General features: G+C 42.7%; 2 protein-coding genes across 3 annotated transcripts in view; both read right to left on the bottom strand.

The window, feature by feature from the left end:
- Positions 1-4,247, bottom strand: part of slc45a4a (solute carrier family 45 member 4a) — a 41,608-nt gene extending 37,361 nt beyond the window's left edge. Inside the window, exons 1-2 of the mRNA XM_023811954.2 lie at positions 4,231-4,247; positions 92-236 (exon numbers count right to left, since the gene is read on the bottom strand). The gene's annotated coding sequence lies outside the window, so the exon portion shown is untranslated. The remainder of the gene's footprint in view (positions 1-91; positions 237-4,230) is intronic.
- Positions 4,248-4,990: 743 nt separating this feature from the next.
- LOC111843946 (G-protein coupled receptor 20) lies at positions 4,991-11,504 on the bottom strand. 2 transcript variants are annotated; one of them, XM_023811956.2, is made up of 2 exons: positions 10,788-11,504; positions 4,991-6,962 (listed from the first exon to the last, which is right to left on the bottom strand). In XM_023811956.2, the coding sequence occupies exon 2, from the start codon at positions 6,938-6,940 to the stop codon at positions 5,597-5,599; it is 1,344 nt and encodes a 447-aa protein (XP_023667724.2). In that variant the 5' UTR covers positions 6,941-6,962; positions 10,788-11,504; the 3' UTR covers positions 4,991-5,596. The 2 variants fall into 2 exon arrangements, with proteins under 2 accessions (XP_023667724.2, XP_023667725.2); XM_023811957.2 differs by having other exon boundaries at positions 10,842-11,504.
- Between the last annotated feature and the right edge of the window lie 6,963 nt (positions 11,505-18,467).

The raw sequence follows: 18,467 nt of genomic DNA, 5'->3' as shown, positions 1-18,467 counted from the left end.
GGAAAAGGCAAACACATCCAAAACACCACTATATTAAAAGAAAATTAAAGGAATAAAAAAAGAAATATATGTAAAATTAAATAATGCTTACCTGACGTCCTCCTTCTGTAGTGACTTAAGTCTCTGAGGCTAGGTGACTGTGGATAATGCCTCAGTTTTCAACGCCTTTCCAGACGTGTTTTGGTGCATTAAGACGATCCTCCGGGACGCCTTGCAGATGATCCGCTGTACTTCTCCTTTAAAAAGATATTTCTGTCGGAAATAAACGCACCGCTTCCGCTGACGGATGCATGCTGATTTAAATATAGGGGTGGGCTTTAAGATTTAAAGGGACCGAGAGGGACAAATCCTACAGAGAGGGGTCGTTCTAACAAACAGATAAACAACCTACCTACCCAAGAAGACATGCGCATATAAAAGCTTTTCATGTGTCCTATCGTAGATGATTAGTGGATTAAATTTTATAAAACACAGTTTGTTGAGAAATATTTTTCTTTGACATTTCAAATATTAGTTCAGTGTATTTTGTCATGTTACACAATTAATTTTCATATCAAGAGTCAGTAATGATTCTGCCACGAGGCCTAACATTTAACAGAACCACAAAAATTCAGATCACAAAATTATAAAGACATATGAGAACACACTTTTGCTCTCATATTACACGTGCTGAAAAGATGCTGGCAAAATTAAATTGATTTAAACATGTGTACGTGTGAGCATTTAAGACCTGTAAGTTGCAAGGTGGGACCTCCATGGATTGCATACTGTTGCCGTGAAGGGGTGCGCTTGGTCTGCAAGAATGTTTAGGTAGGTGGTTGGTCTATATGTCAAAGTAACATCCACATGGATGCCAGGACCCAAAGATTCCCAGCAGAACATCACCCAGAGCATCACACTGCCTCGGCCCACTTGCCTTCTTCGCATAGGACATCCTGCATGGTGCAGACCGACGCACATGGTGCGCCCAGACGTCCACATAATGTAACAGAAAGCATGACTCATCTGACCAGGTCACCTTCTTCCATTGCTCCATAGCCCAGTTCTGACACTCACATGCTCACTCTGACCGGTCTTCAGCTACGCAGCCCTATATGCAGCAGTAAGCTGAATTTGGCCCCAATGTTTTCCCCCATTTTCCCTGCTGCCAACAATCAACTTCAAGAACTGACTGTTCACTTGCCTAATATATAATTGCACCTTTCACCGGTGTCATCGCAATGAGGTAATGAATGTTATTTACTTCACCTGTCAGTGGTTTAAATGTTATGCCTGAGATAGATAGATAGATAGATAGATAGATAGATAGATAGATAGTATTTCTGTATTATTCAGGACTAGCCAGTATTACATGACAACTTACTCTTCCAGAATGAATGACGTTCTTGTTTCCTTTTGTTAGTTTTTCCAGAGGAAACTGTGGAGTGGAAGGTGCTGTTTCATTGCACACACACACACACACACACACACACACACACATGGTCCCCATATATCTGTGAAAAAAAAATTCTACTTGTTCAAGTGATTCACAAAACAATAGCTACTCTAAGTACAGAGGAACAAAAGGGACCAAACTCTAAATGTTCGTGTCACAAGAGAATGGTCCTTTCTTCAGTCAGAGGAGTATTTGAATAGACGGGAAGTCAGTGTACTGGTGAGGTCCTGACTCTGGGATGCCTGAGCGTTCCAGGAGCTCAGTCTGGCATCCCTCCAAACTGGGTTAGTCTTTATGTCAAGTGGACAATTATCTCTAAGGTCAGTGTCTCCTTACTTTCACACCCAACAGGCTAATGAAGGTCAGGACATGGTAGCACACAGGCCAAAGCACTAACCCGTCCATCTCCATCTATATCTGGACCGTCAACTTTGTAAAACAGAATACATACTATATTTTTTTACATTACATTTAAATATGGCCAAATGGAAGATCAGGTTGACTTTAGATGATGATTCTATTAAACTATAGACAGTGGTTGTGGATAAATTGCGGTATTCATGTGGCACAATACATCTGTTATAAATGAGAAACTGAAATATGCACCACACACTGTCAGAAACAAACTGTGTTTTCTCTTGAATTAAAAACATAATGGTAATATTAACCCAAGAGGTTTAAAGTTGTCCCCTCCGTGAAAAATGTTTCATTATCAGAATGTATTACCATGGCTCTGCTCAGCAGACTTGATTTACTTTTTAATTAATGTGCTACAGATCTCAGTAGATTAGCAGCTAATATACCGCTTTATTCCAGTCACATGGTTAGCTTAAAGAATCGTAAGAGTCATTTTTGGTGCTTTGCCAAAAGGAGAAGAAAGACCTATTGTTCATCGCAGAGTATTTAAAGTTTAATAATGCCATTTAAAAGCCAAACTATACGATCTTGGAGCCTTGCTAAATGTCATTTACCACATAACAGCACCGCAAAGACCAAGGTAACAGCAGCTGCGACATTACCATTACATGGGTCGGTTACGGTACATTTATGCACCTTCTTGCTAAAGTTGCTGATAAGACCATTATCGGTGACAGTTCCTGTTTATTGTCACATACAGTCGGGCAATTATAGCGGATATGAAAAGAAACACCACTCTTCTGTATTTTTCATTGGTAATTCTGGTCAAGGTCGTTCTCACATGACAGTAGTGGCAATTTAGATGTTTATCCTTGATATCTAATGTAACATTCAAACTCCATTCCTTCAGAACCACCGACTCAAATATGCTACTTAATCTAGTATTATACCACCATCTAGTGGTTATATTTATAAGTACAATATGAAATCCAGCTGCGCGACGACTGGATTAGCTTGTACTGAGGGGGTTAAATCAGAATCAGAGGAGGTGGAGCCCTGTCAGGTACGGATGTTCTGAATAAGATACTCTGTATATTAGTATATGTTATCTTATATAATGTATCATATGTATTTTTAATCACCATCTTAAAGATGCAATATATACATTTGTCGTTATGTACGTTGTTTTGCCACTTGAAAACAATACAAAACAAACTAAAAAAATGATCAAAAAGTTATTTTTATTTGATATGGGTATTGTACATCGCTTGTTTAAGTTACACTTGATTTTTTTTAAAACGTAACATGTAAATGAAACTAAAAATCCATCAAAATGGCTACAATTAATATTCTTGCTTATTCATTCGTAACGTCCCCGTGAAAATGCATTAAAATATATAGTAATTCACAGATCCTCTCGAGAAATTCATTTCTGGTCAGAGATACCAATAAAAAAACAAACAAACATGATTTTAGCACAAAATTGACCTTTAATTTAACCGCACACTTTTAAAAGCCCCGCATGCATGGCTCCGTGCCCTTCTTACAGTACAATTAAAGCAATGGGAGTTCCCTGTTTGTTTGTAACTGTGAGTACTTTCATATTTTTGTAATATAAGAAAAAAGAGAATTTATCTAACAAATGGCCGATTTATTTCTTTCTGAGGCGCAAAGGACATATGCAGGGGCGTCGTAGTGGGGGGAAAAAGGGGACTGAGTTACCAGGGCCCCGTGTGGGGGGAGGGCCCCTAAGGAATCTGGAATTTTATTTTTCTTTAAATATATTAATATTATTCAAAGATCACAATAAATGTTGCTAACTAATGTAAATGTAATTTTTGTGGGAAAATAAATCGGTTGACAGATTGAATTGTGTCCTAGCTTACAGTGCCTGAGGAAAAGCACCCTCACCCCTTGCGATGGTTTAGTCTTTACCGGGCTTTTTAACTAGGCGCATTTAATTTAGCGGTCATTCTGCTGAATCCGTGCTGGAAGATGATGCCAAAGAAAGCTAAATCCGGTTTTCAGGAAAGAAAAGTGAGGCAGGAAAGAAACAAAAAAAAAATGAGGGAAAGCAACTGCTTACAAACTTTTCCCCCAAGAAAGGTGAGCCCAAATGTGAAAGCAAATAGCCTACATTAGATGAACTATTATTATTAAACACTTCAATACCACCGCGAAATTACACATAGATTTAGTCTAGATAAGTCAAATTTTTTTTTTTTGCTTAACCCCCTAGGTTCGACGATGCCGCGCATCTTTCTTGTCTATTTCAGTTTATATCTCACTGAAATGTTTGTGTAGAATCATGGGAAAAAACGCTGGCTAAATCTGTAATCTGTCTTCTTTCCAAGATGTCCATTTTCGGAGTTATTTAAAGTTTTTAAAATTAGGTTAAATCGACAAAAAGTAAACCATGTCACCTTTATTTGTTTTACCTGCATGGGGGGCGTGTAGTACCGCCTTCGCGTGAAGATCGCTATTCACATTGTAAACAGCCGTACTTCCGCGTATTGAAATCGCATTTGCATGGTAATTTGAACAATGCAGCGGTGAAACCGTTTCACCGTTTCAAAAGTGTTCAATTTTCATGCAGGCCTATGATGTTAGGCTACCTTTGGTGACATCCTGTCATAGCTTTTAATCATTCTACAAATAAAACCAAATTCCAGTGAAGTCTTGTGTGATTAGGCTGTTTTTTGTTTTTTTTTTGAGGGGGAGGGGGGCATGGGCACTGTTTGTGCATAGGGCCCAGAATTTGGTGCTACGCCCCTGGACATATGTAATCTATATCTGTCTATCTGCAAATCGATAAGCGCACTCTTAAGGTACCGGATACGTACCGTCCATTCTCATTGCACTTAGCGGAAAAATATTTTAAACAAACTGAAAATGTTTACATTATAGATGCCATGTTCAAGTCTGCATAGTAAACTGAGGTCGTTTTCATTGTTTAACAGTGATGACCGCAGGAAGTCGGATACACTACAGCAGATATTGTGAGGCTGCGGCTTTTACTTTTAAGACCCGATGGCTGCAGTTGTGTAAACCTTCCATAAACGGGGAGACATCAGACGCTGGAGAATTTACGATAGATATGGAAAAAACCTAGATTGTGTTAACCGTGTGCATCCGCATGTGTGGGTGAGATTACACTCAGGATACCTTCCACGATAAACAACACAATAGAAATTAAAATAAATTTTAAGAATATAGTGTTTATTTATTTAGCTTTATTTAATAAGCATTGTGCAGAAATGTACATAAACATTATTACACAAGCACTGAAATGTTCAACAATGCAGCTACGACTGAAGAACACGTGGATAAGAAGGAGCCACATTTAATGATGTTGAAAACATACTCGCTATTATTTTTTGACATTCTAAATTATCTATGTTCATTAACGGTGCAGAGTGGCAAAAGGCCTCTCTCCTACTAGGATGGACTGGGCTACTTCAGAATTAACATTAATATAACCATGACCCTATAGCTGCTTTCGGTTACTGTGACGTAGTCGCAAATTCCCAAGGTCTCTCCTCAAGTCCTCAATGTATCGTCTAAGAGGTGTCACGTGACTGGCTGGTAAATTCCCATAATGTAATTATTTAACAGCCTACATTATTTTTAGAGCAAACACAACAATGCAATACAATGCAGTACCTATTACACATTTTATAGTAGTTAATGTACATAAGCCTAACTTTAGAATGAATGTATATAACCCTCTTAACCAACTATCTGACTTCATCATTACAGCTGTTAAAAATCTTCCATTTCAGACCCCATAATCCCAGATCACTTTTAAAAAGGGACTTCATTATGAGATACTCTCCACTCTTTCATTGACACATGATCAAATAAAAAAAGCATAGAATCTGAGATCCAATTGCAAAATTTGTAAAAAAAAATTTTTGGTCTGCATGTGCGAGAATCGACTATACAGGAATATGAGGCCTGTGCCCCCCCAAACCCAAATTGCACCCCCCCCCCTTCACTGGCAGTCTGTACAGATGTGCACAGCGTAGCTACACTGCCAAAGTCCAGCCCTAAATTGGTCCAGTCTTTCAGGCAGGTAGGCTGCCCTGTTGGGGGGCATTCTGCTCCGTCAGCTTCAGGCCGTGGGCGTCGGCAGCTGGTGAGCCGCCCCGAGCCCCTAGACCCCCGGGAGCTGCGCTGCATGCTGATGACGTCACCGCTGGTGTGCTCAGGCTCCGCCTTGCGGAAGATGGCCCTCATCGTGGAGCGGAAGTTGTTGGTGACGAAGCAGTAGACAACCGGGTCCATGCAGCTGTTGAGGCTGCTGAGGGTGACAGTGGCATGGTAGACGATGACATGGTGCGGCATGTCCGGGTAGAAGTACACCAACACCTGACGCACGTGGAAGGGCGTGAAGCAGACGGTGAAGATGACCAGCACGGTGAGCAGCAGCTGCACCGCCCGCATCCGGCGCTCGCGGCTCTGCTGCATGAGGCGCGGCCCGGCCAGGGCGCAGGTGATGCGCGCAGTGAACACTGCGATGACCACCAGTGGCAGGAAGAACTCGAAGACAGTGAGCGCAAAGAGCTTGGACAGGCAGCAGGCTCCCTGCTTGAGGGCAGTGGTCAGGGAGGAGTAGGTCACCACGAAGGCAAAGAGCCAGATGCAGGCGCTGATAGCTTTAGCCACGCCGGGGCTCCTCCACTTACGGGAGGCCTCCAGCTGCACGATGGCCAGGTAGCGGTCCACGCAGATGCTGGTGAGGAACAGGATGCTGCAGTACATGTTCACGAAGTAGCTGAAGATGTGCACATAGGAGCAGACATGGCATTTCCCCCCACTGTAGTACAGGATGATGCGCGTGGGCAACGACAAGCCCACCAGCAGATCCGTCACCACCAGGTTGATGGTGTACACCACCGAGGTGGTCTTGGGCTTGGTGCGCAGGCAGAAGACATACAGGGCAAGGCTGTTCAGGACCAGGCCCACCACGAAGATCAGCATGTTGATGACCACCAGGGCGATCCACACGCTGTAGAAGTCGTTGTAGAGGCCCTCATCCAGGTGGGCCAGCTTCTTCAGAAAGGACGGATCTGAGGGCAGCTGGGAGGTGTTGCTGGCGGGTCTGGCTGTTGTGTTTCCAGACGAGAAGGAGGAGGAGGGCTCCATGGTGACGTGACCCCGCTTCTGTCTACATCACAGACACATTTGACAGAGGAATTAAATGCAGGTTTAAGCAACGTGAATTAATCAACTAATTCATTCATTCCAATTACAACAGCCAAGCTTCAAGTAACTGTATAATCCTCTGTAATATATACAGTGTGTGTCTATGACAGAACAAAAAAACTGTCTCCCATGGTAATGCAATTACATTTGTTTACTGTAAGGCAGGTGTAGAACTATCATATTTGGAAAGATGAACAAGAAGATGCGTCCAGGCATCAGAATATTAATGAGTTTTGACGTTCACCGCCCAATCACGTTGAGCATCTCTCAGGAATATTAATGAAGTTTTCCCTACCCACCCTGTGAAAAGAACATTTGTCAAAGGAGTCTTTGTCAACAAAAATAACAAAACACTAAGCTAAAGTTTGTTAAACTTCAAGCAAACGACGCGATTCACTGTTGACACGAAAACAAAAATATAGTGTCAAAGTGCCAAAAGGTTTCTGGAAGCTGATGTCACTCGTGAGCAGCGTGACACGTAGGGATGTGCATGTCGTAACCGTGTGCACGAGCCGTGCAGACACCGTGTGATGATACTGAGTGGCTTTTCCTTCACTTGGCTCCACTGTAACTTGCAAAACAGGCTCATATGACTTGCAGATCTAAACCTGGACAAACTGCCAATTTTTGAAAAACTGCCCGGACACCCAGATAGGGGCCCGTTCATCATTAATCAGTCACGGCGGTTCATGTATTTCATGCAGTTACTATTTTTATTCATGGTTTGTACTTGAGTAGTTACTGAGTTACTAAGTTACTTGTGTCCTCTCAAGTAAAGGGTTCCCATAAATTTTTTATTGCAATCATGTTTAAGAGCTTTACTCAAGTATACCACGGTCAAGCAGAGTCCACTCTGGTGTGTATTATCTATACATGTTTTAAAAAAGTCAGTGCAGCCCTCAGCTGTACTGTTTAGTGAAGGGTTATAATGGATGACATTAAATGCAAATGACCTTAGCGAGCAAACTGCCACTCAGAGACTGAATGGCACTAAACGATAATTATGAAGTCCTTCAATAAGCCTTTGAGGCAACTTCAGAATGACCACCCCTCATCTAGGGGCTGGGGGGGGCTGAGAGAAGAGCAGTTTCGCTTGTGGGGGGACTCTGTCGACTGGCTGCGGTGACCAAATTAGGGCAGAGAAATGGACAAAAGGAACAGCGGTGAAGAGCAGCGGGAGAAACAGGGCCAAGCTGACAGGAAGTGTCACGTTAATTTGCTAATGGTCATTGGGAATAAATCACATCACTGCTAGTTTTACCACACAGAGGCATATGAATCTGGCTGTAAAAATACTATATAAACAAAATTGACCTTATATATGTGGCATTTCAATATTTAAAAATGTTTACATACGTAGGTATAGCTTTTATGGTATAGCTGTTGTGCTCTGTATATATGTAATGGGATCTCCCACATTACAACGTGTGTTCGGTTTAGTATCAACGGGGATGACTGAGTCTTAATAGCTAGTGAAGGAGGCATCCTGTTCTCAAAATATATTAGGGTCACCTCTTCTGGACTGAAGTTAACCTTCCATATATTTCCCGTAGATTTTGCACAGAATTGTGATGTAATTTTTTTGACTTTGCAATGAAAATGTGTATTTATATATATTAGATTAGATTAGGTTAGGTTAGATAAACTTTGTTGATTCCAGGGGGAAATTCTTGAAAAAATATTATATATATATATACATATAATACTTACGTATAAAATAACACTATAGTCAAAACATATTTCTGAGTTTTGCTGTAAGTCACAACCAGGGGCGGATTAAGGTGCACAGAGGCCCCTAGGCTACAGTAGTCTGTGGGCCCCCCAACCCCGCCCCCCTCCGCGCCAATGGGGGCCCCCTTGCAGGCAGGCACACGTGGGGCCCCTAGGCTTAAGCCATATCTAGCCTGTGCGTTAATCCGCCCCTGGTCACAACCCAGTCTTGATTTGACTGGTCGAGAGATTTTTACACATCAAGGGATAAAATATTAAATATATATGCATCGTATTTTGTATGCTTTGTATTTTTACTTATGAATCATATACATACTATATGTAAAAACATGTCGGGAGCAGGAATGAAACATAATAAAAACAGACCATAAATAACTGCCGTGTTGATTGATACCCCAGTTACCAAAGGAGTTGCTACTTCTTTAGCCAGGTAGGTTGTCATGGACCATTAGAGGCCTTGGGAATCTGTGCATTGGCTGCCTTTACCAGTTCAGTCAAATACACGACCAGTCAAAAGTTTTTGCACAGTGCAGGTTTTTAAACACTTTTCCATTTATTTCAAAAACTGCAGATTTTTTTAATTCTTGTTAAGCACTGGAAAGTTGAATGAACAACTATAAATGAAAATATGTATCAAATAAAATAAGTTTCCTTTATACCACGGAAAGAGTATGTAACAGTGCATGTCTGACATCCTATTAACTGGTTATGTGGTGATGACATAGTCACATTCTAGGCTGTCATTTAACTTTAAATGCACTAGTTAACTTTCATCCTATGTAACAGAGCAGTATTTAATGTCCCTTATAGAAAGAATGCCTTAAACTTCCTCTGCTTTTGTAACTGCTAAAGTAACTGCTAAATGAATGAAAGATATGAAATTGTCCTGCTAATAAAGGTTCTCAAATGGTGAACATACTGTAAATTTATTTGTCAACAAAGAATATTGAGTGTATGTTTAATAAATGAGTAACATGGAAATTAGAAAATATCAGTGCGTGCAAAAACTTTTGACTAATAGTGTGTGTGATTTATATAAGAAATATGCAGTTCATCTAAATCAGGGTGGCCAGTCTTATCCTTAAAGGGCCAGTGTGTGTGCAGGTTTTTGGGATAACCTTCAGGTCAGCTGTTCAAACCCAGGCGTGAGAACTCTTCAGACAATCAGTCCTCTAATTAGTACTGTAATTAGGGAGTTGCAGTGAAAATGTGCATACAAAATGGCCCTTTCTGGATATGATTGGACACTCTTGATCTAAATTAAAAATGCACTCGATCTAAAACTGCCAGAAGATGAACTGAGCACCCTGGCTTTGGTTGTGAGAGAGAAGGTAACCTCATTGACTTTTTCCACAGTTGTGTGAAGTAGGATTGGTGGGGAAGGCCTGATGGCTGATTGGTTGAAATTCATTTGACTTTCTTTCATGTGCCACTGCAGGCTGCCTCAGATGGCGGGGAAACTGCTTACAAATGACGATGCCACATGCTAGTGTGCCAGTCACACGGATCGTCACCTGTTCTACAGTGTGGGGAACTTTCTAACTTACTAACAAAAGTATTCCATTAAAGACAGAGGTGGAAAGTTCAGGTCCAGAAAGTAAAAATCCAGCCCAAGGTTTTATTTCAACAAACTAGTTTTGTACTCTGTGACTGTGACTCTTTATACTCAACTGGTTGGTTGAAACAAAACCTTGGTCTGGATTTGTATTCTCTGGACCTGAACTTTCTACCTCTGTCTTTAATGGTTTATTTTTGTGAGTAATTTCCCCAACACTGCTGTTCTGTCACACAGATGCAGAAAGGAGACTGAAGGCTATACTGATATAATCAAAATGTAATCATTTTCCACAATATTTGATTTTTTTTTTTATTCTGTAAACTAATATTGACTAATTAGTGATAAAGTAAATATACATTTGGAGGTATCTTGAGCTGATCAGAGGTATGTATGTATGGGAGAGCTATTCAAAGTCATCCTTTTGGAAGGATTGATTAATGAATTAGTCACATATACTATAATGTATTGTTTACCTGTAAAAAACAGATTTATTCCTACCTGTATTCAGCAGAGGGTGATGGATCTGTTAACGTGGTCCACCAGAAGCCGTACCTGGCCCGTGCTGGTTCCTGGTCCCCTGTGGGTGACTCCTTGTCACTTCCCGGGCTCTGCTGCCTTGCGTGACACCACAAGCTGTGGAACACTAGCCCAGGTGGTTTGGCTGCCTGTCCACAGCATCGCTGGTGCCACCGGACTCAGAGGAGGGTCCTCACCCTGAGTCGCAGCCGTTGTAGTCACAACAGATCTGTCCCTGTGTGTCTCAGGGTCATAATCTCAGTGCATCCTAGGATCTGCCTGTATCTTAGGTTCTTACTCTCTCTGTGTCTCTCACTCTCTCTGCCTCTCAGTTCCTCTCTGTATCTCTCTGTCCCTCAGTTCCTCTCTGTATCTCTCTGTCCCTCAGTTTCTCTCTGTATCTCTCTGTCCCTCAGTTTCTCTCTGTATCTCTCTGTCCCTCAGTTTCTCTCTGTATCTCACTGTCCCTCAGTTCCTCTCTGTATCTCTCTGTCCCTCAGTTCCTCTCTGTATCTCTCTGTCCCTCAGTTCCTCTCTGTATCTCTCTGTCCCTCAGTCCCTCTCTGTGCCCCTGTCATCCCTTGCAGCTGTTGGCCGACAGCCGTTACCCTGGCCCCCACTGCTCTGGCCACTCAGGGACTTAGATTGGGACTCTTGGGGAGGGACCAAGATCTTCCCAAGTTTACACTGAATGGCACTTTCCAAGTAGCAAACTGGGAATGGACCCTTCAGAGGTCTGATGCAGTAATGGTATGGAACATTTGAACATTTGAAGAAAAGGTGGTATTAAGGGGGTAATAAAAATTTGAAAAATGATCCCTTTGACTCGCATTCAAGCTATCATGTTAACTTAGTATTAGATGCATCCTTAGCATCATAATTATTAGTGGTAATTATTTTAATTAATAGCGTGTAGTAGTGTGTGAATTAGGATGGATCTGTGTTCCATTCAAGGTGTCACCTGCACTATGACCTATTAGAAGTGGTTTTGGAAGTTGGATGGATGGGTGATTATTTTTCATTGCTTATCCATTCACTAGCGGTGACAAAAATCTATGTATAAATGTCGTTTTGTTTTTTTTAATTATGGACGTTCCCAATATTAAAACGACAAAATAACAGGGATACGCAGCTCTCTGGTCATAAAAATCAGTGCCACTAGTGAGGATGCTATTCCATCAGCGAAAGAGAAGGAGATTACCGCCCTGCACCGGGGATGGCAGGGGTGATGAAGTGCGGGACTCCGCATAGAAACAGGTCCCCCGATATGAGTCTAAACATATTCCCCATTTCCTGTAAGCCCATTTATCTCCCCCTGCCAGCGCCGGTGACACTGCAGAGCTTTCAGCAAACCAAGAGGGGACATCCCAGGGCTGCACCCAAGTGGGAAGAAGTAGAAATAAGTGGCGAATGTTATAAAAATGTCAAAAAAAAGATCGTAGAAATGGTGGGGATAAAAAGACACGTCGGGGAAGGGAACATGCACAGAGAGTCAAAGCGATACAGATATAGATTTTTATTCTTACAATAATAAAGGACAGTGCAAACATTGTTTTTTGCAGCTCGTTTTTTATCCCGAGACCGACATCGCTAAAACTCGCCAGCCTTTCCCCGTAAACAGCTCTCTTGAAAATCATCGGGGGAAAAAAAAATTCCTGCGTCACGATTTTAGGTATTTTTATTTATGTCCACGCTGGCACAAATCCTGGAAACATTCCTCCGGGGAAACATACAGTTTTTTTTTCTTCCCAAGTTCCACTGAGAACTAAATAATGCCTACGAGCTCAAAATAGCTCCATAAAGGGAAAATTAGTTTACAGACGGACGGCCAGCAAAAATGCTGGCCCTTAATATGCTTCAGCTACGATTGAGGTAAAGTGATCCCCTGCAGATGATGTAGGATGTCTACAAACACTGTGTGAGGAATGAATATACAGGGTATACAGATACAGATCTTTGTAAGGACTAGCTGACTTTGCTGGCTTACTATAGTACCCTCTGGTGAAATGTCTGTTCCATATTTGCACACTCTGAAGAGATAAACACCACTTTGCACAATATTTGCTACTCTTTGAAGGTTTGCTGATTTGCCTGCATGACTTTAAAAACTAGCAAGACATGAGAACCCAAAACAAAAGGGACACCCCCCCCCCCCCCCCCCCACCACCACCGTGCTGCCTTTCCCACGAATTCCTTGCAAAACAGTGTGTCACCTCCCTGTTCCCTCACAGTGCGCTGCAACATCGAACAGGAGAAGTCAACTAAAGGTCTCACACAGCTGTCCTTATTTGTGGGGGACATTAGTGATGTCATACCATGTGATCACCGCCCAACCAACACAATGATAGAGTGGCTGGCCAATGGAACTGAAACCCCTGGTTTTAGACCACAATAATTTATTAGTATGGTGTAGGGCCTCCAATACAGCATCAATTCATCTAGCAATAACAGGCACACATCCTGCACTGTGGCCAGAGGGATTTTGAGCCAATTCCTCTCGCAGAACAGTGGTCAGGTCATGACATGATGCTGGTGGAGGAAAACGCTTCCTGACTCGCTCCTCCAAAACCAGCCAAAATACATCTGCAGACCACATCTGGTGACTGTGCGGGCCATGGGAGATGTTCAACTTTCATGTTCATCAAACCACTCTGTCACCAGTCTTGCCGTGTGTATTGGTGCATTACCATCCTGATACATGGCACCACTTTCAGGGTACAATGTTTGAACCACTGGGTAAACATTGTCCTCCTGAATGGTTCAGTAGTACTTGGCAGACATGGACTCATTTAGATCAAATAGTGATGATACGGAATGCCATGATATTGCAGCCCAAACCATCACTGATCCACCCCCGTGCTGCATTTTGGGTACAACAGTCCAGGTGATAAGCCTCTTTGGGGCTTTTCCACACCGTCACTCTCCCTGATGTGGGAAAGACAGTGAAGGTGGACTCATCAGAGAACAATGCATGTCTCACATTGCCCACGGCCCAATATTTGCATTGCTAGCACCATTGAAACCAACGTTTGTCTTTGGCCCGAGAGACCAAAGGTTTGGCTATAGCAGCCCGACCATGAATATCGACCCTGTGGAGCTCCTGATGAACAGTTTTGGTGGAAACAGGAAAGTTGAGGTGCGCATTAATTCTGCACTGAGTTGGGCAGCTGAGGTTTTATATTTTTTGGAAACAATCCAGGTTAGAACCCGGACGTCCCTTAGGACAATTTCCTGGGCACCGTGGCTCTCGATAAATTCCCAGAGATTTGCTGACCTGCTCACAGATGCACCAGCAAGCTGTGTACCAACAATTTGTCATCTTTTGAACTCCAATATGTCTCCCATTATTTTGTAATATTTTATGTACAGCAGTGTTATTGCTCTGCTAATTCAACCTTCACACTCTGCTCTTACTGATGGAATGTGTAGTCAGTGAAGATTGGCCACCAGGTTGTGTATATATAGCTGTGAAACCTAAAACACCATTTTGACCTGTGTTTCAGTTTCATTGTCCAGCCTCTGTATATTTGTTTGCCCAACAGCCTTATTTAGTTTATACTGAGATGTAACAGGGTATAGCTGTATTGTACTCTGTGGTGTGATGTAGTATGGCTGTATTGTGCACTGAGGTGTGACAGAGAATAGTCGTACCATACTCTGCGTGGTATTGTAGTATATCTGTACCATACTCTGATGTGTGATGTACTGTACTATAGCTATACCGTGCACTGAGATGTGACAGAGAATAGTCGTACCATACTCTGCGTGGTATTGTAGTATATCTGTACCATACTCTGATGTGTGATGTACTGTACTATAGCTATACCGTGCACTGAGGTGTGACAGAGAATAGTTATACCTTACTCTGCGGTGTACTGTAGTATAGCAGTACCATACTCTGAGGTGGGCCATAGTATAACTGAACCATACACTGAGGTGTGACAGAGTACAGCTGTACCATAAGGCGTGACAATGTGTCGCCGTACTGTCACCTGAGGTGTGACTGTGCCCTGGTGCAGTGCTTCCCCATCCAAGCTTGCGGGCTCAAGACAAGGTTAAACACGTGTCACCATGATGAAGCCCAGAGGCCCATGCTTCATCCTGCTCTCTCATCTGTGCCTGGGGTTGTGCAGAGCTCAGGGTCAGATATGTGCAGCACTCAGGACTGGTGCTGTACCTGTGTGCACATGGCACAGATTCACAGCCCTGGCTCCTGAGGACAAGGGGCCTCTCAGCCTGGCACTGACCTGACAGCTCGTGGGGGAGATCTTGGTACTTCCCTTTCTCTGCTTCTAAATATGGTCTTGGAGACCCTTAGATCCAGCTGGATACACATAAGCAAAACATTAGAAGTGTTTCAGTAATGGCTGGGCCGATTTCAAAGGCTTCTCTAATAACGAAGTCCACTCTTCCGTGATATTTCAACTAGCTTGTTCAGAATTGTGACAGACGACATAAACGACGTAGGCAAACCTCCATACCACACTAATGTGCCTTCTGATGGCTGTAACTTTGGGATTCAGTCGAACTCTGCAATTCCATGAAGAATTAGGGGTGGGGGGGGGACAAGCACTGGGGAAGAAACTGGGGGACTTAATTCATGTGAGGGCACCGCTAGAGTGTTACCGTGGCCTGTACTTCCTGGTGGTAGGGTGTTCTAAAGTACAGTCTGCCTACTGAAACACGACACAGGGCCGTCACATGATTATGGAGGAAAAACGGGAGAGCGAGGTGATATGAGTAATCGCTTACCCAGTCATTTATTTGGTGTTGGGGCAGAAAAGGTATGATTACTCCATTCTCTTGGAAATTACTGGAGGAGGAATGACCCTTTACACAGAGTGTAAACAATTCCTTATTCACAGAAGATGAATGCTCCAAAAATAGGAATCGCAAAACCCTCTATTAGCATGCACAGTTACTAACCATCGTCTTGGTGATGTCAGGGCTGTGTAGAATTTCTGACTTAATGGTCCAGAAAGGAAACAGTGAATCCCAGTAATCCATCTCAGGAAGAAATGGTGAATTATGGATAGTTTGTGTTCGATTCAGAGGTGAAAGGTGATTAAAAGAATGAGGAATTACAAGAAATTGGACGCAGCAATGTCCAGATTGACTGCGGGTTTGGACAGCTAGTTGGGGATAATACCATCGAGCTCGATGGGCCGAATGGCCTCCTCTCGTTTCTTATCTGTATAAGTCCTGATTCCACACTGCCAAAAAAGTACCAGTTTGTACCTTTGCGGATACAATTACTTGTCACTAGTGCGTACCCTTAAGCGTCTGCCAATTGTACCCTAACTGTAGGTAAATGTACTATTTAGTCTAATTTAAGTTGCAGAAATGGACTGTGAGGAACATTTTTGTACCATTGGGGGAACGTTAATGTTGTTTGTAAATTGGGAAACAAAACCGAATCAGGGCTGTAATCTTTTATGATTGCTGATGACAGCAGATTGCTGATGACCATCATGAACCTGAATGCTGACAATGATATGGCCTACAGAGAGGAGGTGAGACTGCTGGCAGAGTGGTGTCAGGAGAACAATCTCTCTCTCAATTTCAGCAGAACTAAGGAGCTGCTCGTGGATTTCGGGATGCGGCTCATGCCCCCATCTATACCGGAGGAGATGCTGTGGTGATGGTCAGCAGCTTCAGGTTCCTTCGGGGTCACCTTCAGCAATAACCTCAAGTGGACCAAAAAGGCCCACCAACGCCTTCACTTCCTCAACATCTCAGGAGAGCCGGGATGTCCACCACATAAGAACAGAAGTTCACAAATGAGAGGAGGCCATCGGCCTATCAAGCTTGTTTGGGGAGAACTTAACTAATAGCTCAGAGTTGTTCAAATCTTATCTAGCTCTGATTTAAAGGACCCCAGGGTTTCAGCTTGCGCTACAAGCTGTGTAAAGAAGTGCTTCCTCAAATTCATTTTAAAATGTTCTCCCACTAATTTCCACTTATGGCCATGAGTTCTAGTATTTAAACTAATATTGAAGTAACCATTTGGCTGAACAGCACCCAGACCTGTTATTAGCTTAGATACCTGGATCATGTCCCCCTTTAGTCTCCTTTGCTCGAGGCTGAACAGATTCAGCTCAGCTAACCTCTTCTCATAACACAATCCTCTAAGACCAGGAATCATTCTTGTAGCCCTGCATCGCACCCTTGCAATGTCCTTTTTAAGGTATGGTGACCAAACCTGCACACAATATTCTAGGTGGGGTCTTACCAAGGAATTGTATAATCGTAGCATCACCTTCCTTGACTTAAACTCCAAACACCTAGAGATGTAACCTAACATCCTATTGGCCTTTTTAAATGCTTCCCCACACTGGCGAGAGTGGGACATGGAAGCATCAACATACACACCAAGGTCTTTCTCATAATCAGCTGCCTTTATTTCAGTGAAACCCATAAAATATCTGTACTTTATATTTTTTGCTCCCTGCATGAATTACCTTACATTTATCTGTGTTAAATTTCATCTGCCAGATATCAGCTCAGTCGTTAATTAAATCAAGATCCCGTCGTAGCCTTTATGCTGCTAGATCAGTATCTGCTACACCACCCACCTTGGTGTTGTCTGCAAATTTAACCAGTTTACTGTATGTATTGGTATCAATATCATTAATGTAAATTAGGAACAATAGTGGTCCTAAAATTGATCCATGCGGTACCCCACTATGAACGCAGGCCCACTGTGACATTGTGCTTCTAATAACTACTCGCTGTTTCCTGTCTGTTAACCAGTTTTCGGACAATCCACACACGCACCACAAGATTTAGGGACAGCTCTTACTCCAGTGCTGTCAGACTGTTCAACATACACTGTGCTGTGACATATAAAGGTTGCAACCATGTGCAATAATAATAATGCTCTCTCTGTGCAATATAATGTGCAATATATGCTTATGTGCAATATTGTCAACACACGTTACACATACTTTAAAAACACTTCACACCTGCACTCTCCTGGTCACTCATGGACACTGTCAATATTTGTCATTTTTCTATTGTTTATTTATTGTTAGTTAGGGTAATGTTGCACTGCTCTATTAATTGTTAATTGACTAGTCTCTGAAGAAGCATTCAAGTAAGAATTTCATTGTGCTCTGTACATTGTACTTTGTACATATGACGATAAAAACTTTGGATCCTTGAATCCTTTTTTCTGACAGTGTACAGACCATGGAGAATGGTGTGAGCAGACATCAAACTGAACGTGGGTCCCTCCTTAGCCGGCCTGCATGGAGTTATTTGATTACTATAAGCATCTCAGCGATGCCTCAGGAACGTGAGTGTAATTACAGCACCACGTCTTGTCTGTGGTGGAGGGAAGGTGGCAGGACCGGCTCTGAGTTGGTGTCTCTGTGTGTCAGAGACAAGCTGGACACCGACAGCCCTCTAAGTATATACATGTGGAATTTCTGGTCACTTTTTTGTTGTGGGGCTACATGGTGGTTGTGGGTTCAAATCCCAGCTGTGCTCTCTGGGTTTTCTCCCTGTGTTGCATGGGGTCCTGCCCACAGTCCAAAGACTGACTGGTTAATTGGCATCTCTAAATTGTTTGTGGTATTGGCTGTATATATTTATGGCACATACATGTGACGAACTGGATTCTCATCCAGGATGAGCCCCAACCATGTGCCCTACACCACC

This window comes from Paramormyrops kingsleyae, chromosome 23 (assembly GCF_048594095.1).
Source record: "Paramormyrops kingsleyae isolate MSU_618 chromosome 23, PKINGS_0.4, whole genome shotgun sequence".
Taxonomy (NCBI): Eukaryota; Metazoa; Chordata; class Actinopteri; order Osteoglossiformes; family Mormyridae; genus Paramormyrops; species Paramormyrops kingsleyae.
Note: the sequence above shows the minus strand (reverse complement) of the source record. Positions and strands in the feature narration are given on the sequence as shown.